General features: G+C 58.3%; 1 protein-coding gene and 1 long non-coding RNA gene across 7 annotated transcripts in view; one reads left to right on the forward strand and one right to left on the reverse strand.

Moving 5' to 3' along the window:
- Positions 1-9,001: 9,001 nt before the first annotated feature.
- Positions 9,002-9,888, forward strand: LOC109499665. The gene is made up of 2 exons (XR_002157072.3): positions 9,002-9,308; positions 9,723-9,888. It is a non-coding gene; the product is annotated as an uncharacterized LOC109499665 (long non-coding RNA).
- A 1,911-nt stretch (positions 9,889-11,799) lies between these two features.
- TFEB (transcription factor EB) overlaps positions 11,800-22,407 on the reverse strand; it is a 54,730-nt gene continuing 44,122 nt past the window's right edge. For 4 of the 6 annotated variants that reach the window (XM_045057534.1, XM_045057531.1, XM_006931710.5 and 1 more), the window contains exons 2-9: positions 18,776-19,016; positions 18,436-18,690; positions 17,735-17,812; positions 15,690-15,810; positions 15,539-15,595; positions 14,847-14,922; positions 14,118-14,265; positions 11,800-12,957 (exon numbers count right to left, since the gene is read on the reverse strand). In XM_045057534.1, the coding sequence (XP_044913469.1) occupies positions 12,469-12,957; positions 14,118-14,265; positions 14,847-14,922; positions 15,539-15,595; positions 15,690-15,810; positions 17,735-17,812; positions 18,436-18,690; positions 18,776-18,994 (1,443 nt within the window). In that variant the 5' untranslated portion in view covers positions 18,995-19,016 and the 3' untranslated portion in view covers positions 11,800-12,468. Of the gene's footprint in view, positions 12,958-13,255; positions 13,363-14,117; positions 14,266-14,846; positions 14,923-15,538; positions 15,596-15,689; positions 15,811-17,734; positions 17,813-18,435; positions 18,691-18,775; positions 19,017-22,407 lie in introns of all 6 variants that reach the window. The other 2 variants (XM_045057533.1, XM_045057532.1) reach the window with 2 other exon arrangements.

Here is a 22,407-nt window from a genome sequence, read left to right on the forward strand (position 1 = left end):
CTCCTTATGGACACACAGGCAGGGCCCCACTGTCCAGCATGGCACAGAGGCAGCTCTACCCACAGCCTCCTGTCCACAGGAGGGTAACCAGCCTTGCTATGTATACAGCCGTGGGGCCAGGTCATGGTTGAGTGACAGAGGAAAATGGGGTGCCCAGGTGGGTGTGTTGAGGGGGGTGGTCAGAGGAGAGAGAAATAAGGAAGCGGCAATGGAAGTCTCTGGAAAGGGGGCAGGCGGGAGCCCCGCCCAACCCTCTCCAGCCTTCGCTCCTTCTATCTCCAGGGCTGAGAGCCAGGGCGTCCCAAAGGAAGCCCGGCGTGGGTGGGTAGCAAAGGAGGAAGGGGAAGGAAATGCTTATCCATCACCTTCTTTATGGCCAGCATGCTTAGGGTCACTGTACGTACGCATGACGACGGGGCTGTTCAGTCGTTCAGTCAACAGATACCTAGCGAGCACCTACTCAGTGCCAGGCACTGGGGAGAGAGCAGCAAAGTCTCTACGGCGCAGAATTTTCCTTCCAAGGATGGGAGAGGGGCCACAAGCAAAAGAGTAAATGTACCGTATGTCAGGTGGTGATGATTGCCACGAAAGAACAAGTGACGGGGGTGTGGGGTGACATCTCATACAGGGCGATCACAGAAGCCTCTCTGATATTTGAGCAGAGACCTGAATGAAGGAGGGCATGAGCCTCACAGATATTGGGGGAATGGGCAGCATGGGCAAAGACAAGGGCTCCGAGGATCATGCTTGGTTCTTTGTGCGCTGTGGCTTTTGCTTTCCCTGGCTTAGACTTTCAGCGCACGTCGTGGAGTCTGAAGTCCTGGGGTTTAATCCCAGATCTGCCACTGAACTGGCTGTGTGACCGTGAATGAGTTACTTAGCCTCTCTGGGTCCCAGTTTCCTCCTTTTCCTCAAGGGGAAGCAGCTGAAGTTATAGGTGTGGAGAATGGGGTGCCTTAAGGGCCCTCTTCCAGAGGATCTGTGCAGGGGAGTGGTGACGCCTGGGTGACCAAACCCTGGTAGTGAGGGAGAGCCTCACAGGACCCCAAAACCTCCGTGCCCAGAGCCAGTGGGGGTAGGGCCAGGCGGCAATGTCACTGACCCCAAAACTGGAGGACGTACAAGAGGAAGTGGGGCTCCTCTCCGCACCCTTCGTCCCTCTTTGCTTCCACCTTCCCGCTCCCCCCCACCTTCCATTCCAGAAGCTTCCAGCATGAGGGTCTTTCAGGCTTCTCCAAAGAGGGGACTAATTAAGGCTTAATTGACATAGCACTAATTAGCTTCTTAATTACACGGAACCACATGATTAGCCATACAGCAGACATTAATTGTTCATTAGGAAGCAACCTCCCCCTCCCCCTCCCCTTTTCTAGGACCTACCAGTTAAGGCACCCTAGGGGCCTATGGTAGGCAACAGCCCCCGCCCCCAGCTTAGCCCCTGAATGCCTTCTGGTGCTGGTGGGGGGGGAGGGGGCAGCTGGAATAGATCGCACTGGCCTGGCCTGGCCTAAAGTCAGGTGTCCCCTTTGATAATAATATAGACAACACCAACTGCTACCATTTTGAGCCCCTTAGGTTCAGGACCCTGCAGCCTTTCTTCTTTAAAACCCCCTGGCCCAAATCAGGGTGGAAGTGTTTTCTGGAGCCGTCTCGGGGTGAGGGGGCCCCAGGGCAGGCCCAGCTTGGGCAGTGAGGGAAGATGGAACCAGCATTCGTGCAGTGCCCACCTTGTGCCCATCACCTCCCACAGCTGAGTATCTAGAACGTCCGACACCCAACAGAGCAGGTGCTCTCCAGACGAGGAGACGGGCTCCCTGGGGTGCGAATGTACCCAGGAGGTTCACCGGGCCCAGCTTCAAACCTGGGTCTGGCTCCGAAGCCAGGCCACTTCCCCCTGGTCCTGTGGCCCTCCTGCAGAATTTTCCAGTTCCCACAATGTTCCAAATCGGGACCTCGAGCGGAAAGGTGCCGCTCCTGGATCCATTTGCCCCCAGGAACACAGCTTAACTTGTCTGTAGAGCCAGGAGCAGGGCCCTTGAGGAGTAGGGACAGGCTGCCTGGATTCTAATCCCAACTCTGCCCTTCCCAGCTGCGTGACATTGGGCACCTTACTCTCAACCTCTCTGTGCCTCGGCTTCCCTGTGTGTAAAATGGGGATAAGGATAGCGCCACCCTGCCCCACCCCTGCAGGCTGGTTGTGAGTTCTGGAGCTAATGCATGGAAAGCGCCTGGGGGAGGGCCTGCCTCACTACCAGGGTTTGGTCACCCAGGCGTCACCACTCCCCTGCACAGATCCTGTGAAAGCGGGCCCTTAAGGCCCTGCACCCCATTCTCCACACCTGTAACTTCAGCTGCTCTCCCTTGAGGAAAAGGAGGAAACTGGGGCCCAGAGAGGTTAAGTAACTCATTCACCGTCACACAGCCAGTTCAGGGGCAGACCTGGGATTAAACCCCAGGAATTCCAGACTCCAAGACCTGCTCTAAAAATCTAAGCCAGGGAAAGCAAAACCCACAGCACACAAGGACCCCAAAATTTCCTTGTGAGCCAGCACTCACAAGGGCAGCCGTTACTATTTTCTGTGATGGCGGTTGCCGGTACCTCCAGGAGAGCATCCTGGGATTTGAGGTCCCCCACCCCTCAGATTTCCTGGCCACTGTCTGGCCTCCTAAGACCTCCAGCTTCCCTGTCTCCAAGCTGTCACCTCCCTCTTCCAAAATTCTGCCCCCAGATGTGACCCTTTCTATACACTTCCCCTGCCCCAGTCTGTTCTGGATCCTAAGCAGGCCCTCTCGGTGCCCAAGCCTATCAGGCCCCAGCTCAACCATATCTGGAGGTGTGGACAGGAAGGGGAGTGACACTGTGTGTGGATATAGCAACCACACATCTTGCTTCTTCTAGAATAGTCCATTTTCACCTGTTGTCCTCGTGTCATTAACAGTGACTTCTTCCATTCTTAGAGTGCCCTGGTTGGACTCTAGATGATATGACCCCACAGTGGACCCTCCCTGCCCTGCCTGCCATGGGCCAGATGCAGCACACGCCAATCTTGGGGGTCCTCAGCTGGGAGGGGGCGGGGGCGGGTTGTCCCAACAGGAAGAGGGAAAAACAAAGGCATGGAGATGTGAGGGAGGACTTCCCCAAGCCTCCACCACTAGAAAAGGGAGGCGCTGGGAGGCGCCTGGGTGGTTCAGCCAGTTAAGAATCTGACTTCGGCTCAGGTCATGATCTCACGGTTTGTGAGTTCAAGCCCCGTGCCAGGCTCTGCACTGACAGTGTGGAGCCTGCTTGGGATTGTCTCTTCCTCTCTCTCTGCTCCTTCACTCTCTCTCTCTCAAAATAAATAAACTTCAAAAAAAAGTGCCTCAAACAAAGAAAGAAAGGGAGAGAGGAAGGAAGGAAGGAAGGGGAGGCGTTGGGACGCTAACCCACGTGGCGGTGGGGGTTGGTGCTCAGTAGCCCACACTTCTCCTGCCCCACCAGGCTTCTCCCATGCTCCTCGGGGTTGGGGGAGGGTGCTGTGATAGGAGGGCCTCACGGGGTGAGGAGGGGCAGACATTACTTGTGCGGGAGTGTGGCCTCCAAGTTGGGTCTCAGCTGGGCGGGGTTGGAACCCACTGGGATACAAGCAGAGTATGAGCAAAGGAATGGCCAAGGGACCCGTGTTGCAGGAACAGCACCTCGGTGTCTGCGGTAAAGGCCGCCTGTTGGGGCGGAGGTTGTACAGGTGACGAGTAGATTGGGAGCAGGTGAGAGAGAGGAAACTATAGACGGGCAGGGAACAGGGGCAGAGGCCAACTCTCCAAAGAACTACCCAACCAGAGGTGGTGTATTCCATTCTCTGTTTCCTGCCACTGGCCTAAAGACTTGAGACTCCCAGGATGACAGGGTCCTCGGATGCTTGAGCCGAGAGCTTCGTAGAGGCTGGGACAGTCACATTGGCTGGGCATTGAAAAACACACCAGAAGCAGGAAGAGCTCATGCAAACACTGAGGGAGAAAAACATCTGTGATCTTGTCAAGGATGATGAGTAGACAGCTTGTCAGGCCCTGGGGCAGTTTGATGGACATGAGGCCAAGAGGAATATGGTGGCCTGTCTGAGGAGAGCCTTGGACATCCTGACGAGAAGCTTATTCCTCGTTGAGGAGTCCTGGGGAGCCAGCGCCTGGGGCACGACCATGCTGGCTTCGGGATGGGATGGGCAGAGGTTTGCTCACTGCCCCTTGTCGCCTCCTCCCACAGCTTCTGGCCCTCCCGGAGTCCTCATCAGTTCTGGCCCTCCCGGAGTCCTCATCAGGTCCCCTTCCAGACAGCCAGGCCTGGTCTTCAGGGCCGAGATGCTCAGATGCCATATCCCTTCCCTAACCGGGTCCTTGGAGGGCGAGAGCGTGACGATGCCCAGCACTGCCCCTGTCCTGGCATGCTGTGGGCAGTGCCAGCCACCCACACCGCCACCCCCCCACCCCCCCCTCCCAGGTCCCTGGTGTGGCTGCAAGAGACACAGCAAGTAGGTCAGGACGTTCCTCCAGATGCTCACCGGCTTCTCATTATCTGGAAACTGTTACAGTGTGTCAAGGAAGGCCCTCTGGGGTGTTTTACCATCTGTTTCTCTATTTCTGTCACATGCCGCTCTCCCACCTGGAATCCCCCAGCCCTGCGTCCCTCTTCCCTAAGCCTTCCTGTCCCTGCGCAAGTTGTCAAGGCTCTCTGTGCCTTTTTCTCCCTAGGCATAAGGTGGACACGGCAGTACCCGCCTCTTGGGGGTCGCGGAGGACTCACGGGGTTCATTCATACAAAGCACTTAGCACCGGGCCCAGCACAGAGTAGGTGCTCCATAAACAGTGGCTACGGTTCTTCTTCAAGGCCCAGCCCAAATCTCTCTTCCTCCAAGAAGCCCTCCCTGACTACCCCAGCCTGAGGTGGGCACAGCCTCTTCTGCCTTCGCCGCCCGCTCCTCGGCACTCGTCCTATCCTGACATGCACCCTTTGTCATAACCAGACACATCGCCTCCACATTTACTGGGGCGCTAACTGCTTTACAATCTGTTAACTCTTTTGACCCTCACAACGTCCCTATGGTAGCAGGCTCACTATCACTACCCCCATTTTACAGAGAAGGAAAGTGAGACACAGACAAGGTAAGTAACTTGCCGGAGGTCACACAGCAAGGAAAATGATGGGCCCAGGCCAAAGACCTAAGCAGTCAAACTCCAAAGCCCATGCTTTTACCCCGTACTGTAATTATAAGTTGATAAATGTTTGGCAGGGGGGGCGGTGGGCAGGATATATATCTGACAAGTACCCACGGGCTCCAGCTTCACCGGTAGGTACACTTGGGGCTCTGCACCAGGGCTGAGCGTGTGTTCCTTGCACACGTATAGTGTGTGTGCGGAGATGTGTCTAAAGGCTGCACGTTGCGCGTATGCAGAGCTTAGACACCACGTGTTCGGTGTGTGTGCACACGTGTAGGATGTGTGTGTGTGTGTTTCTGCAGGGGGGTTGTGGGATGGGACATCTCACTCCTTTGTGTGGCTGTTGGTCTGTCTTAATAACAAATACTGCAGAGGACATGGAAGAGGACTTATTTCCTCTTCTTTAGCGATTGAGGTGCTGCTGGGGCCACCGGGTGGCTCAGTCGGTTAAGCGTCTAACTCTTGTTTTCAGCTCAGGTCATGATCCCAGGGTCGTGGGATCGAGCCCCGAGTCAGGCTGTGCGCTGACAGCCCGCCTGGGATTCCCTCTCTCTCTGCTCGCGCACACTCTCTCTCTCTTTCTCTCTCTCTCAAAATAAACATTTAAGAAATCGAGACGCTGGAGCCTGGAGTGGTTTCATGGCTAGTGCACTGCGTGTGCGTGTGTGTGTGTGTGAACATCATGTGATCCACGCCGGCACACTCGTGCGTGTATCTGCCTTTGCGAAGCACCCCCATGCGTACGTGTGTGCCCACAGTGCTCTGGTGAATACCTGCACACGCACTGAGACGTGCGTGTGCGTGCCCAGAGGAACTCTGGGATCTGTGTGCGGTAGATACGTGTACGCGTGCAGGCACGCGCGTGCGTGCACACTGAGAGGCACATGTGCGGGTGTACATAACAGGAAGTGTGGTTGCCAAGATTGCCACGTGCAGGAGGCCCAGCCCCTGCGGCTGCGCGATCTGGCACAAAGGCTCCGTCTCCCAAAGCTGTTCCTGAACCGTAAGGAGGGGGTAAGGATGCCTGCCTGGAAGGAGGGCCAGGAGGAGTCGAGATAACACACGGGCGCGCAGCGGGCGCGCGATGCGGGCACGCTGCTTGAGGACGTGTTTGTGCGCACATGTACGTGTGCGTGTCCTGAGCGTGTGTCCGTGTGTGGCCAGAGTGTGGAGTGGGGAGCGGGGGTGGGGGGGGGTGGGGAGCAGGATGGGTGAGCATGGGTGTGAGTGTTGAGTGCACACCCGGGACGGGGGGGGGGGGGGAGGTGCCCAAGCTGTGGGGGTGAGCCGGTGGGGGTGCACAGTGGTGTGATGGTAGCGTGTGTGACCGCATGTGCCGTGTCCCACGCTGTATGTGCGCGCAGGGGCTGTGCCCCAGGCCCCTGGTTCTGGGTGGGGTTGAGGGGGGTATCTCTGGCTGTCAGGCCCGCGGAGGGTGGGGGGTGGCCCCGCCGGCGGTGATTGAGCCCCCGCTCTCCCACCAGGCCTGCCAAAATACAGCGAGACAGGGTGTAATTACCGGCACTTACCTCGGCCATTACCCCCCTCGCCGCTGCGCGTGACACACGACCCGTCAGCTCCGCGTTGGCACCATTAAGGGGCCTCATTAGCATCCCGGCTCAGAAGCAAAATTACCCTCACTGCTCATTTCAAGATGTCATCAATTTTAATTTAGGGCCCAAAGATAGTACAATGGGAAGGCCCTCCCCAGCCCGCTGCACACGGAAAGGGAGGAGAGGCTGGGGGAGGGGCTGGAGGGGCAGCCGGGCTGAGGGGGGGGGGGGCGGAGAGGGAAGGGACGGAGAAGGGAGGGGAACAGGGGGCTGAGCGAGGAGGGCAGGCAAATGCTGGTCTCCTCCTGGCCGGGAAAGGTCTCCAGTCCAGGACCTCTGCTGGTCCACCCCCGACCCCAGGGAAAAGGAATCCAAGGCACAACCAGGGCAGGGCCCTGACCCACCCACCCCTTCAAGGGCCGTCTGAGGCTGTGCTGCCGGAAGACACAATCGTGGGCAAGATGCTGGGCCCAGCGCTTCCTTTCAGTTATTCCTGTATCCTCTCGGGAGGTATATCCCCCCCTCCTTACAAGAGAGGAAACCAAGGCACAGAGACGTGTCCCCTGCATGACATACAGAGCCCACAACCAGGTCTGTTTGGCTTTGCTACCCACCCCTCCCTTCCTGGACCCAGAACCTGTGGCCCTTGGGACGGTCTTCCCGTTAGCATGCCTGGGCCCGTGGGTGGAGGGCAGGGGCAGCCTCCTCATATCGTGCCCTTGCCCCGTGTCTGGAATGCCCCCTCCCTCTCCTTGTCAGCCTGGTTCCTCAAGGCTCAGCTTAATGTCACCCCTCCCTTCCAACCCCTGGCTGAGTCCTCCCCACGGCTTCTGCCTCTGTCTCCCTGCCCCCACTTGCTGTGGAGACTGGCTTCTAGAGAGCAGGGGCCGCCCCTTCGCCACCCAAGTGTCCCCAGCACCCAGCAGGGGGCCGCTCAAAGTGGGTGCTGAGTGAAGCAAAGACCAACGAGCAGTGGGGCTCAGGACGAGGTGGGCAGGGGGTTCGAGAAGGGCTATTTCGGTCGGTGAGGGCACAAGAGCAGGCGTGCCACAAAGGTGAGTTGAATGAATGAATGATCAGACCAAGCGGGTGGAAAGTGCCTGTCTCTGGTCCCTCCAGGGACAGAAATGTAGCTATTCCTTCACCAAAGCCTGGCGGCTACTTGACCTATCAGCCCTCGCGGGCCATCTTCATTGTAGGAGCTGAGCCTGGGCACAGGCCACGCACTTGAAGATCCTCTTTCTGACCAGGAATCCACAGGCGGCCCCACAGGCCGCTGGCCAGTGGAACAGATTCTCCAGAAGGCCTGGTTTGGGAGGTGGGGATGGGGGGCAGGGTGGTGGAGGGAGTCTTCCCGTTCTTTCCAGCCAGCTGTGCCACCTCAGTCTGCCTTAACGCATAGTAGGGCTCGGGGCAAGTCTCTGACTCCTGTGGGCCTCGGTTTCTCCAAATGGAAAGGAGGAGGCCATAACTCATGCCTCAGCTCTCCTGTGATAAGACAGCAGGAGGAGGGCTGGGCCTGCGGACACAGGCTGAGGGGAAGGGGCACTATGTCTCTGTGCCTGCCCTCATCCGGACCGGGGCCGGCCTGCCTCCCCTGCTGCCCACCAGCCCCTCCAGCTCCCTGGCCGCTGCAGGGGTGAGAGGAGAAGGAAGGGGCCCATCCTGAGCCCCGAGACAGGGTCCTCGCTGGCGGCGGGCGCCGTTCCCCGGCCTCACAGAAGACGGATCGCTCCCTTAATCACTCTGGAAAAGAACCCCAAGCCGATATAATATTATAATTAATTAATTCACTAAAAAGGTATTAAATTTCTCTCCCCCCTGTGGATATTATCTGAATTCATTGACCTTTAGAAAAATCACCCTCTAATTGTAACCAGGTCCAAAAGCATTTGCAGCCCGTCCCTTTTACATTAATAATATCTTCCCGGACTCGGCTCTGGCTGCTTAAATATTGTATAAATTCCACTGCCCCCCTCGGAAAAGAGAGAGCAAAGAAAAAAGATGAGGCTAAAGGAGCCTGGGAGGGGGGTGGGGGCTGGACCCTGAGAAGTGTGGGTCCCAGCAGGTGAGGGACAGGTGACTCCAAGGGGCTCTTTCTAGCTGTTCCAGCTGATATGCCAGGTGGCTGGGAGAGGCAGGGGAGGGGAATGGGCTCTGAGGTAGGGAAGGGGGTGTGGGTTGGGAGCAGGAATGTTAAACTTGGGGTTCCTTTCTAGGGGACTATGTGTTGCGGGGGGGAGGGGAAGATCCAGAGTGTATATCAGATTCTCATCCAAGTCAGTGGCTCCAAACAATGAAGGAAGAATCTCGATTTAATGTTCTCTTTATTTTTGAGAGACAGAGAGTGAGCAGGGGTGGGGCAGAGAGAGAGGGAGACAGAGGATCTGAAGCAGGCTCCGCGCTGACAGCCACAAGCCCGATGCGGGGCTCGAACTCACCAACTGAGAGATCATGACCTGAGCCGAAATGGGACGCTCAACCGACTGAGACACCCGGGCGCCCCAAGAATCTCGATTTAAAGGAGCAGTGGGTGACAGAAATCCCAAGAAGGACACTGAGGAGGTAGGCACTAAGGAACACGGAGCCGGTGCCGCCCCGGCCGGGCTTCAACAGTGCCCACATCCGCTCCCGGCCGTCTGTCCAAACGCCCAGGAGGGGAAATCTCCGTGGAAGGCAGGGGTGGAAGGCCACCATCCTGTGTATACACACCAGTGCAGGTGTCTATCTTGGTCTGTGGGGCTCAGATCTCCACTCCTTCATGGTACAAGGAGGTGAGAATCTAGCGGCTGGCCGGGGGGAAAGAGACAGACACAAGGGAGCTGAGGATGACGGGACCCTCACGTCCAGCGCCCTGCCTCCAGCTTTGGGGCCCCTCGTGCGACCTAAGGGTGCAACGGCTTCTTGTCCTCCCCCTACTTAGCTTGGACTCCTTTCCCAGACCCCAATCCCACTTCACACTTTTGCTTTGTTCTCAAGGCCTCGGGGGCTTCCTCAAGTGAAATGAGGGGGTCGGATGGATCCATCTGTGCTCTCACACCAGCCTGTTTACCCACTCCCCCTTGAAAAAACGAATTTCCCCCTCGTGAGGCCTTGAAGTCTGGAAGGGTGTTGTCTACAATAAAGAGCGCGAGTCAAGAAAGCATTCACGCCTCTTACTGTATTTAACCAGAGATGTCCGTAACCACCAGTTGGCAGCTGCCGGCCTGACTCTACTGCAGCCACAAGCTAAGGGTCATGCAGGCCAGTCTCAGATACACGAACACTTTCTGGTGGCTTGTTGAGATCCTGGAGGTAGCACCTGGGCCTGCCTTAACCAAACCCACTGGGCTGGCAGGGCCCCCAGGCAGACAGCTTGGAACGTACAATGAAGCTGAGATTCTACGATTTCCCACCAGTGGGCGCCCGCAGCGGCCAGGTCCTGGCTCTGCTGCGCCCTCTTGTGGCCAGAACTCCACTCACACCCTCAGTCCTGCCCAAAGGCCCTGCTTCCCAGCGGCAGGTGGGGCAGTGCTGAAGGACCGAGGGGACCGGAAGCCAGCAGGCAGGTGGAGGGGGGAATACAGGCCGTCTTGAGGGGCCGCATGAGGAAGCAGGAGGGCAGCTACCCAGTTCACTGAATCCCTAGGATGAAGGAAAACAGGGTAGGAGAGAGTTCTCAGTTTTGCCTTAAGGACTAGGCTTGGAAGTTCCCAGACCCCTACCCGCTCCAGTGTCAGCGTGACCCAAGCCTACGCCCATCAGCTATCCCCCAGAGTCCAGGGCTTGCCCCAGGAGGGCCTGGGCTCCCAAGGCTGCGGGGTGAGGCCTGGAACTGGAAGGAGATGCCAGCGCTCCAGGGCTGGTTCAACCTCTCCAAGGTCATCCACGGCTCCATCTGACCTTCAGATTAATCCTACAGCCTCCGCCAGCCCCGCCACCCTCAGCACCCACACACCCGGCTCCCTTTCCTCCTCCCCCCTCACGCATTAATTGCTCCAACGTTGATTTGATCTCCAGTTCTGCACAGAGGAAATTGCCCTCTTAGCCACTTTCATCCTGGGATTTAATTTTTTTTTTTTTAATTAGGCCCCTTCGGCCTCCCAGGGCCCCGGGAGGAGAAAGCCATTTTGGTCTCTGCCTGAAGACTGTGGGAAGTCGAGAGAGAAGTAGGCAAAGCCCAAAAAGACCCTCTCCTCCCTCCCCGACACCTGGGCCCTCGAGAATCTGCCACCTTGCCCCTCACTGCCCCAAGTCTGTCTTCCCATCCCACACGAGGTCGTAAAATCCCAGGATCTGAGAGCAGAGGTGCATGGGAACTATTCTGGGGCCGGGGAACAGAAGCCCAGAGACAGGAAAGGATTTGCCGAGGCCGCCCTGGCGGACAGACACTGCCAGAGTGGAGAATAGGGCCACTCCCCGTCTCTGACTCCACCCAGCGTCTGGTACCCAAATTAGTTCAGTTGGGTCCCTCTCTCCCCAAACCCAAGGACTCAGCCCCTCAGTGACTAGGGAGCCTCTCCTGCTAGAGACTCTGTCAAAGAGCAGAGGGGCTGGCCTTGCCTCCACGGAGCAGGCAGCTTGACCTTCTCAAGCAGGTGTCAGCCCACTCAGGGAGGGAGAAAAATCTGGAGAGGTCACCACTAGCACAGGCATTCAGGAACAGGAGAAACATGTCCCCCACCCCGGGCCAGGGGCAGCCTAAGCAGCAGCTAAGAAGAAAAGACTTGCTTTATAGCAACTGGCCCCCACATCATCTGGCTCAGCCGTGTCAGGCCACAGCTGGGGCGTGGAACCAGCGTGGCTGCAGTGCCATCTTGTGGCCACAAGGAGGGACACTGTCCCCCTTCCATCCCTAAACTCCTTAAGTAAGGCTACATCTCCAGCTCCCCTGGAGGCAAGTCTGGGAAGTGGGGGGAACCAGGTGATGGGCTTGTTCCCTCCTTTCTGTAACCCTTACCCCGATCCCCATAAAGGGCATTGGAATTCGAAATCCATAATGGTGCGCATTGGGTTGAATCCTCCCCGGTTGCATCAGCCCCAGACACACACTCCAAAGAGACAGAGGACAAGCAGGTACAAAGCACAGTGTTTACTAAAGGCACAAAGTGGGGAGCCTGGGGGGAGCTGCTCTTCCAGCAGTGACCCCACGCTCTAACTTGAACCCAGCGCCCCCTCTTCCAGCCACCCCCGCCCTCACACCACCCGGTAGAGAGCTGTTAGCACCAAAGGGGGGTGGGGGTGCCAGGCTGGAGGACAGACTTGTTGCCATCTGAGTCCCAGAAAGGCAGGCCTGGGCACCCCCTGGACCAGTCTCTGCCTCAGAAAAGGAACTTCCTGAGCCCCCTGCTCCAACATGTCCTCCTTCACCGGCAGGGGTGGGGATCAGACTCAGAAGATGAGACACGCCCCCACCCCACCCAGGACCTCCTCTTACCTCTAGCACACCCGTCCCCTCCCTTCCCCTCATGATTTCACCTCCAGGAGCCAGGCTGAAGGCCTGTTCCTGTCCAACCCCATCAAGAGGGCTGTCCCTGGGGAGTACTGAGCCAGGCGGGGGGGGCTTCTCCTGACCCCACAGGCTGCCAAGCAGGCACTAAGTCCAAACAGGGGCCGACAGGAAGGAGTGAGGCAGGCCAGTTTGCTACCTCACACACAAGTGCAGCCCAAAGGATGGGAGGGAGGCGGCCCCGGGCCTCCCAGCCCCCAGGCCTGCCCCCGTTCCCCAGCATGGCGGCAGCCAGGGTCACAGCACGTCGCCCTCCTCCATGCTGAAGCTGCTCCGGCGGCTACTGGCCTTGGAGGCCTCGGGGGACATGGTGGAGAAGAGAGGGTCGGAGGCCAGCGGTAGCAGTGAGTCGTCCAGGAGCATGAGGTCCAGATCCTTCTTGGACAGGTTGGGGAACGGGGAGCTGTGCTCTGGCCCCAAAGGTTCGGGGTAGCCTGGGGGCCCTTCGTCACCCCCGCCCCCAAAGCTCAGGCCGTGGCTGAAGTCCAGGTGGTGGAATGGGGAGGGTGGCTGAGGTGGCTGGGCCGGCAGGGGCAGCGGGGCCTGGGGGGGCAGAGCCGGCAGTGGCTCAGGATCCGGGACCTCGGCCTCCAACAGCAGGGCCTCCCCCGGGCCCTCATCACTGGGCAGCTCCTGCTTCACCACCTGCTGGGCCAGCTCGGCCATATTCACGCCCGATGGGGAGGTGGTGGGGAGGCCGTGCACCCGAGCCTGCATCTCGAGCTCCTGCAAGGTGAGGCAGAGAGAGGGCTGGGGGCACACACTCATGGGCCCCAGCCGCCCTTCCCCGGGCCCCCCCCCGCCGCAGCCCCTTGCCCTTCCCCTGGCTGCACCCAAGACCACAAAATGGCTCCACTGGAAGCAAGTATAGGCTTCTAGAGTCTAGACCAGTGTTTTTTTCAAACTACAAGTCACAACTCATTAGCAGGTTGTGAAACCACTGTAGTGCCTCTTGACCAGCTCACCCTCTATTTTTTTTTTAATTGAAATAGACTTGCCTAGACTAGACCAGAATAGAAATTACCAGAATGCACTGCATCTATTAAGAAGGAAGGTTCTTTCATGAAACTTTGATTTTTCACTTGGAGTGTGGCTCTGTGTGCTGGATTGTAATGTCAACGGTATTACCTCCTATGAGAAATAGAAAAGTTTAAAAGCTGCCATGCAACCGCCCTTTGTGTAGATGAGCAGCCTCAGATCCAAAGAGGACAGAGGCCCTGAGCACAGCCAAGACTAGAACCTTCCGCTCCAGATGGTAGGAGTGGCTCTCCCAAGCCTTCTGTAGTTTCTCTCCAGTGGTGAGACTTAGCGTTCCAAATAATTCCAGCTCTCTGCCTTCCACACGAGGTGGGCTTGCACTTCCCTGCCCCCTTGAGGTTAAGTGTAGGCATGTACTTGCATTGATTAAGGAAATGTGAACCGGGGCGACAAGTGTCACCATAAGAGCTACGTGGCTGGGTGCCTGGGTGGCCCAGTCCCTTAAGCATCCTGACTCTTGATTTGGGCTCAGGTCATGATCTCAGGGTTGGTGGGATTGAGCCCCATGTTGGGCTCTGCGCTGACGGCGTGGAGCCTGCTTGGGATTCTCTCGCTCTCTGCCCCTCCCTCACGCGCATGCGCGCGCGCTTTCTCTCTCTCTCTCTCTCTCTCTCTCTCCCACTCAAAATAAATAAATAAATTCTAAATGAGGGTCTCACGGAACAGAATCTCTAGCTGGTATTTGTTGCTTAAAGTTGCTGGGGATTGCTCGTTAGCCAGCGTTCCTTCCATTCTCATTCCTCCAACTCCGGAAGTATAAGCCCTGCCCCTCCCCCCTCCCCGGGGGCGGAGCCAGGCCCGAGGCAGGAGCCAGAACTCCTCCAGAAGTCCAAGGGCAGGGGCCGGACCTGGATGCGGAGCAAGAGCTGCTTGTTGGTCATTTCCAGGCGCCGAGAGTGGGTCTCCAGCTCCCGGGACTTCTGTAGGTCCTTCTGCATCCTCCGGATGTAATCGACCGAGGCCTTGAGGATGGTGCCCTTGTTCCAGCGCACGTCCCTGCGGGCCAGGCAGAATCACACGTGCAGGCTCAGCGGGAGGAAGGAAAACCCCGCTTTGGTTCCAGAAGCCGATGCCGCAGGTCTCCCAACTTTGCCCACGGAACCCCAGACACGCCCCGCCCCCATCTGTGGAGAAGGCCGTGCTCCCATCTGAACAGGACAGACCCTCGCGGGTGACTCTTGCCAGCGCCCACCCCGATAATCCCAGGGAAGCAAGCAATGCCGAGCGGCCTCCTTCCCCAGGCCTTCCATTCTGGGTCGCCCAAACCCACGTCAGTTCTCGACTCTCTGGACCCCTCCAAGCCAGTCCAAAAGCCCTCACCAAACGATCCCAGCATGACACCTCCTCCAGGAAGCCCCCACCCCCGCCTCACTTCTGGGATTTTGCTCCTCCGTCCGGAGCTGTCCTGATGAGGGAGGGATCTTTTTTTCCCAAATAGATGATAAGCCCTCAGAAGGGAGCAACTAAGGGATTCTCTTCCCAGCCTTTGCCCTGGGCAACCAGGTCAGCCGCTGCTGCCCCGCCCCCAGCCCCTAGCGTCGCCCGCCGCCACCCCCCCTCCCTTAGAAACTGCTCACAGGTCGTTGGCCTTGGGGATCAGCATTCCCAGCTCCTTGATGCGGTCATTGATGTTGAACCTCCGCCTCCTTTCAACTAAAGGTAACAAATCCCGGAGGGAGCAGTTAGAAGGATGGGACCCCATGGGAGGAGAAGGGTCCGCCCGGCCCAAGGAGGGGTGACTTGGCCCTTCTGGGAAGTAACGGGTGAGGAAGGGAATAGGATCACTATGGGAAGGAGGGGCCCCGGTACAGATGGATACAACCCAGCGGCTCTGCGAGGCAGCAAAGCCGGGCCGGGGGTAGGAGTCTCTGCCCACATGACCCAGAACACCTTCCCTGGCTTCCTAGGCTGCACACCCTAAAGACAACAATACATGATAAACCCATTCACTCTGAAGTGCTGGGGATTTCATGAATGTCTCTTCTCCGGAGCCCTCTCCCACCCCCATCTCCCAAAGAGGGCCAGTGGGAGGAAGGCAGGGCTGAACCCAACAGTCATCCCAGCGCAGATTTAAGGTCTTGTGTAGAACCCAGGCAGGTCAGAGTGGCTTTTTTTTTTTAATGAATAAAAAATTTTTAATTAAAAAATTTAAAGCCCCAATGAGGGCTCGGGTCCAGGTGGCTTTTTGGGTAGCTCAGGTGAGAGTGAGGAGGAGGGAGGCAGGGAGCAGGAACCCAGGGGGTGGGGGTGGGGGGTGGGGGGGGCTCACTTAAGTTGTGATTGTCTTTCTTCTGCCGCTCCTTGGCCAGGGCCCGGCTCTCAGCATCTGGAGGCCAGGGAAAGGAGAGAGGAGCTGAGAGGGAGGGAGAAGGACAGGGAGGAGTAGGGAGCCAGGGCACAGGCAGGCAGGGAAGTGGTACCTGTAAGCTCTCGCTTCTGGGTCAGGTCAGCGGGGCAGGAGCTGCTGGTGACGCCCACCAGGGAGGCTGTGACCTGGGGGTCACCACTGTACACGTTCAGGTGGCTGCTAGACAGGGGCAACTGTGGGGTGAGGTGGGGAGAGGGACCCGGTGAGCAGTCCCCTCTCCACAGGGGCCCCTGCCCAGGGCCCATCATCCCAGGAACAGCCTTTCTTTCCCAGGGACGCCCAGGGGAGGCTGTACTGATGTTCCCCGGCCACGCTTTCAGCTCACAGGGTCTGCAGCCAGCACCAGGATGTCAAAGCTCCACCCTGGGCCTCTTCACTGGGCAATTCTACTGGAAGTCTGTAGGGTTGGGAGCTAAATAAGGTGTGGCCCCTGTCCTCCAGGAGCCACCAGCCTAGTGGCTAGAATCCTTGCAGAGTGATCAGACCAGGTAACAGCCCTAAGGGCCGACAGGGGAGGGGATGAAGTCGTCCCAGGCATTTGGAAGCCCAGGGGAGGAGCACCTAATCTGTTTTGGAGTTTCTGGAAAGTTTCTGGAGGGCATGGAACTTGAATTGAGTCCTGAGCAAAGAAGTGAGGAAGGGCTGGACTGGCAGGGGGACGGCTGAGCAAAGACATGGGGCTGGAGAGACAGAGCTGGGGCGGCGGCGGCGGCGGGGGGGGGTGTCACAAGTAGAAGCTTGAGCTGCAAGAGTAGACAACGTGATGTGGGCAAGGCAAGAGATACACCCTGGAGTTCTAGATTCGACTTGCAAAGACCCTGGCATATTGCAATGGGCAGCCAGTAGGGGGATAAACAGAGGCCTGGCAGGGACAGACTTGAGTTCTGGAATGATCACCCCAGCTCCTGCCACAGGAACACACAGAGCAAATCACAGGTCCAGAACCCTAGGTGGGCACACAGGTGCCCTGCCAGATACCTGGCCTAAAGGGACCGGGCACTTGTGCAGTCTGGCTTTCTCTCTCTCCCCAGCCTTCCCTGCTCTGCTGGCAGTAGGTTTCAGACCCAACTGGCCCTGACCAGTTCCTGCTAAGCCACTGGGCAATGTCACCAGGGCAGTGGGGATTAAGGACTGACTCTGACTTCCCACTGAAAGATTTGGGGGCTTCCCCTCAGTGTCCTAAGCTGGGGCCAGGATCAGGGTCATAGGGTCAGGTCCAAGGAGCAGGAGCAAGCAGCTGAGGTTCAGGACCTTCCAAAAAGGGGTGGGGACACCCACAATTCCACCTGTTCCGTGCAAACGTGTCACCCTATGTGGAGCTAGCCCCAATTTCCTGCCTTATCTCATTTTCCCACAATCCTGTGGGTAGACGGCATTGCCCCCAATTTCCTGCCTTATCTCATTTTCCCACAGTCCTGTGGGTAGACGGCATCACCCCCATTTTGCTGCTGAGAAAACTGGCATTCAGAACAGTTAAGGGACTTCCCAAGGTCACAACCAAAGCCAGAAGCTAGGCCTCTTGATTCTAAGGCTGGCTCCTTCCCATCTGCTTCTTCACCCCTGTCCAGGAGGCCCAGAGAGCATTCACACTCCAGGAGGCTGCTGGAGGGAGGGGACAAAGCCAGCCCCCTATCACTTGTCCCGTGGAGTGAGGGACACAGGCCTGTGCCCGCTGGGCCCTAGGCTTTGCAAAAGAGGGATGTCCCAGATCCCAAAGGAACTCATCAGCTCAGGGCCACACTGCTCCCCTCCAGGAATGCTTTCCCTGCTCTGCTGAGGCCCGGCACCAGTCCCTCCTGCCCCCTCCCCTAACCCCACCCAGGAAGCCTTCCCAACTGCCCAGCCACCACTCCCCACTGAAGCCTGCCTCATGCACACAGGCTAGACACGTCTCTCTGGATTCATAATTCTGCTCAGCCTTGGGCTCTGGTCACGTGATTTGACAGAGGCGACTGTCATCTGCAGCAAGATGGCTCTCCCTGGGGCCGGGAGTGGGGGGGGGGGGAGCCCTGTCTCTAGTTCTCCCCAGGCTCAGAGCCACTGTAGAACCTCTACCTTCTCCCTCTGACACACCCACCCCACCCTGGCCAGCAGTACCGTGTTGGGCATCTGAGTTTCAGGATTGATGAAGCCCAGGACGTCATCCAGACACATAATGTTGTCGATGACATCAAACTGAAAGAGAAAAGTCCATCTGGGGAGGGCCCACTGGGAGAAAGGCACAGGGAAGGGGCACCGGGACAGCCACTGATCTGAAGGGACCTTGGAGCCCACCTCACTCAACTGGCTCATCTTGGGTGGAGTGAAGGAAAAAGGTTCAGAGAGAGGATGAGTTGTCCAGGTCCCACAGGCCTCAAGGCCAAGGCCAGGGCTCTTCCCAAAGAGCCAAGTTGCCCCAGGGAGATTGCTTTATATACCCTCTGTCTGGACATGGCTTTGCAGGTGTGCTGGGCTTTCCAGTAGGAGGGTCCTGTTTCTCCCTAGTCAAGCTTTCAAAAGTAGGAGCGAGGCTTTTGCTATGAGACTAGGGCTCCCTGAGGTCAGGACTATGTCTCCCCCTCAGACTGAGGCTCCCTCAGGACAGGGCTGTGTCTCCCCCCTCAGATTGGGGCTCCCTGAGGGCAGAACTGTGTCTCCCCGGCTCACACTCGGGTCCTTGAGAGAGCAGGACCTCCCCCTCGGACTGGGAGGGACCCTGACAGCAGCACCTTGCCCTTGCCATTAGACCAGGAGTCCCAGGAGCACAGCACCTGGCACTAGCTCTGCTCATGGCAGCCCCTGGCCAGCTTCTCACTCACCTCCCTCTCGGGGTTGGAGCCAATGTGCAACATGGCCATGGGGCTGTTGGGAGCACTGTTGCCAGCTGAGGAGGACATCACGTGTCCGGCCCGCACCCCCGGGGAGGCAGCCGGCAGGGGCTTCGGGGAGCCCTGGGCGGGGCTGATGTGGGCGGCGAACTTGTTCCCGTAGGTCTCGGACAGGTACTCCCGCACCTTCTGGTCCCGGGACTGCTGCAGGTGGTAGGAGGTAGGGTTCTCCAGGTAGGACTGCACCTGGGAGGGGGGGAGAAGGCAAGGGTTCTAGGGCTCCTAGAAGCAGGGTGGGAGGGGACAGGCCCCACCTCGGGACACGCCCTACCTTCAGGACCTCTCCAGGCACAGGTGGCGGAGACTGGAAGTGGACGGGGGTGTTGATGGCCGGGGTGGGCGGCCCACCCAGCTGCTGCTGCTGCTGCTGCTGCTGCTGCTGCTGCTGCATGTAATGCATGACGGCCTGCTGCTGCATGCGCTCCCGCTGTTCCTCCTGCTGTACCTGCTCCCGCATGAGCTGCATCCGCAGCCCGATGCGCGACGCCATGGCGGCCACTGGCACTGGCTCCCTGTGGGCAGGGGGAGGGGGCAAGTCTGTGAGGCACGTGTCCTCTTCGGAGCCCCGGGTCTTGGGGAACTGGGGAGGCCAGGTGGAGGGGGTCGCACCCGTTGTACAGGAACAGACACTGAGGCCCAGAAAGGAGAAAGGATTTGCCGAAGGCCACCAAGCAGGAGAGTGACGGAGCCGAGACTTGAACCCCAGTGTCCTGGTTCCTGGGCCAGAAATGGAGACCCTCTTTTCTTTGTTCATTGCAGCTGGTCGACCCCAAAAGGTTGGAGCCGACCTTGACTCCTCTCTTTCTATCACACCGCATCCTGGCACATCTGACCTCCACCTGCCTGCCCCATGTGGGCCCAGCCTGGACCTTGCCTTATCTGGCTTCCTCAAAAGAGCCTCCCAATGTTCAGACACCCTCCTTTCTTGCCCCACAACATTCTACTTGCAACTCAGGAATCAGGGGGATCCTGTTACAACCTAAGTCAGATCTTGTCCCTCCGTCTGCTCAGAACTGTCCATGGCTCCCACTTCACTCGGAGTAAAACCTGAAGTTCCACCCTAAAAGGCTCTCTGTGATCTGTCTGCACATCATGGGCCCCTCTGACCCCATCTTCCCCTACTTTCTCACTTGTTCCGCCTGATCCAGCCACACCCGCCAGCCTCAAACACCTCACGCTCCCACCCCTGGGCCTTTGCACTGGGATGCCCCTCGGTCTGGGATGCCCCTCCCCCAGACACCACTCATTCCTTCACCTCCTCCAAGGCTCGAATGTGACCTTACAGAGACCTTCCGTGACTAACCTGTTTGAAACTGCCAAATTCCTCCCCCCCTCCCCCCCCCATTCCCTATGCCCCTTCCTTCTTTGTGTTACTCCATAACACTTATCATCATCTTAAATATTATGCATTTTTGCTTGGTTCTTTCATTCAATGTCTATCTCTCACTAGGAATGCAAACTCCCCTGAGGGCAGGCATTTTGTCTGTCTTGTTCACTGCTCTGCCTTCAGCCTTTAGCCCAGGGCCTGGAACACGTAGTTGTTCCACCAACGAGCGCAGGGAATGATTACTATTTATGAAGCAGGCACTGGCAGTGCGGCGACAAGCTAGCTGTAGTCCCTGAGCTCATGGAGTCTACGGTCCAGTGAATGTTATAACCCGGGGCCTGCAAGAGTCCAGGGAGGGCTTCCTCCACCTAGCATGTCGGCCCTGATCGTTGACGGGTCACGGTTGGATGGGGGGCTAAGGCCCCCAGGCCTGGTGAGGAAGCAGGGAGGAAAAGACAGAGTGAGTCTTCTAGCTGGGCCCATTCTGTCCCTAGCTCACCGAGGGACCCTGGCACCTCCCTTCTCCTCTCAGCCTCTGTCTCCCTGTGCACAAAATGAAAAGGTTGGACCAAATGATTTCTAAGCCCCACCGCCCCGCTAAAACACTCCCTGAAAGGTGCAAAGCCCCCAGGGATCCCCAACTCCATAAAGGTTCTGGCGGAGGGTCCCATCTCCGGGGTCTTTGCAAGAGGCAGTATGACGTCCTCTGGTTGAGCGAGCATGAGCAAACAGGGCAGACACGAGCTTAAATCCCAGCTTTGCCGCTTCGCTGTGTGACCTTGGGCAAGTCACTTAACCTCTCTGAGCTTCCGCGTCCTCATCTGTAAACACTTTCTACTTCAGAAGATTGAGGGGCTAAATGAAGATAATGTGTCTTGCACAGTGCGTGGCACTTGGTAGGCGGAGTGGGTGAGTGAAGAATAATCACACGAGGCTGGCAGGGTCAGCTGTAGTATAGACCAGAGGCCAGAGCGGCACCCCAGGATCCTGAGAATGAGACCCAGAGCTCTGAGAGGGGAGGGTAGCAAAAGAAAGCAGCATAGCCTAATGCCAGACCTGAACTCAGTCGGCATCAGTGGAAGGTACTGGCAAATATTCAGCGAAAATCACTGGATCATGGACACAATAATAATTTGCATCTATTTGAGCATTTCCTGGGCGCTGGGCGCTGTTCCAAGCACTTTAACCTCAAACAGCGCCATGAGGCAGCCTTGGTTATTATTCTCCTTTTACGGATAAGGAGAAACTAGAGGCCCAGGGAAGTTACGTGTCTGACAGAGACAGAGATGGGACCCCAACCAGTTTGGCTCCCCAGCCCGTGTGGGCAGGGGTCGGGGATGGGCGGGGGCGGAGGGGACTGCTGTGTCTGTGCAGAGCTGGGAAGCAGCCTGGCCCCCGTTGCACGTCTGGTTGGCCCAGGGCCAGGAATGGAGCCCAAGCCACATGACCCCCAACTCAGGGCTCCCTCTACCACCATGGATGCTTCCTTGCAGAGTGGGTCCACGCCATCCGCCTCAGAGCTCTGCGTACTCAGGGACCCTTACTCACCTTCCTTCCTCCCTTCTCTGCCCCACCCCCGCCACCTGGCCAGGAATTAGCGAAGGGGCTGCCTTAGCCCCAAGCGTCTCTCCAGCTCCCAACAGGATCATCCCCAAGGAGAAAAGAGCAGTCACCACCACCCCCCCCCCGCCGCTCCCCCCTTTCTCTGTCCTGCAGCGGGGATACAGCTGCTGCCTCCACCCCTTTCCCATGCTCCTAAAGAGTGGTAGCCTGTCTTCCCCATCACCAACTCCCCACCCCACCCCCACCCCCACCCCCACCCCCCGCACTGCAGCCCTGCAGACCTCCCGGGCTCCAACCCCAGCCCGGCCCGCTGCCCGCAGCTGCACGCCCTGCACCCCTGCATGCTCACCCACGCAGCACTGGGGAGCCTGCCCCTCGGGAACAATCTGACTTCAGTTGGTCCCTGCTGGGGGGCGGGGGGAGCGGCACGGGGCCTGGCAGTGCCAGCCGGCACGGGGAGGACTGGGGGAGAACGAGCCCCTTGTTGCTCCGACAAAGGGCTGGGTGCCCGTCCCAGGCTGAGCCAGAGCTGGCTCTGCTACAGGAGAACCTGGGCTAAGTCCGGCTCGGCCTCTCACTGGCTGCGCCAGCCTCAGTCTGCTCGTTTGTGAAATGGAGGCAGGAAGAGCCTCCTGGGAGGGGGATGTCGGAGAATGGTGACCCGCGAGGCGTCTGGGCGGTGAAAGGTGCTTGTAGCCTTAGCCTGTCCACTGTCCTCTGACAGAGGGTGGCTCAAACACTGGCAGAGTGAGCCTTCCCCTTCCCCCACCCCCGTTGTCAAAGCTGTCACCCCGGTCACAGGGCTGCTTCCTCCCTCCCTGTCCCAGCCTCCTCCCCTGACCCTGCCTGGGTCACTCTGACTCTGAGCCTGGCCTGGGTGGGACGGGGACAGGGCTAAGGGAGGGACTTGAGGGGATCTGAGGGCAGACTGGGGTGGCCCATATAGCCCCTGGGCAAGCTAACCACTCCCTGCCCAGCCCTCAAGCACACCTGCTCACTCTCAAAGCCATTCA

This window comes from Felis catus, chromosome B2, assembly GCF_018350175.1.
Source record: "Felis catus isolate Fca126 chromosome B2, F.catus_Fca126_mat1.0, whole genome shotgun sequence".
NCBI lineage: Eukaryota > Metazoa > Chordata > Mammalia > Carnivora > Felidae > Felis > Felis catus.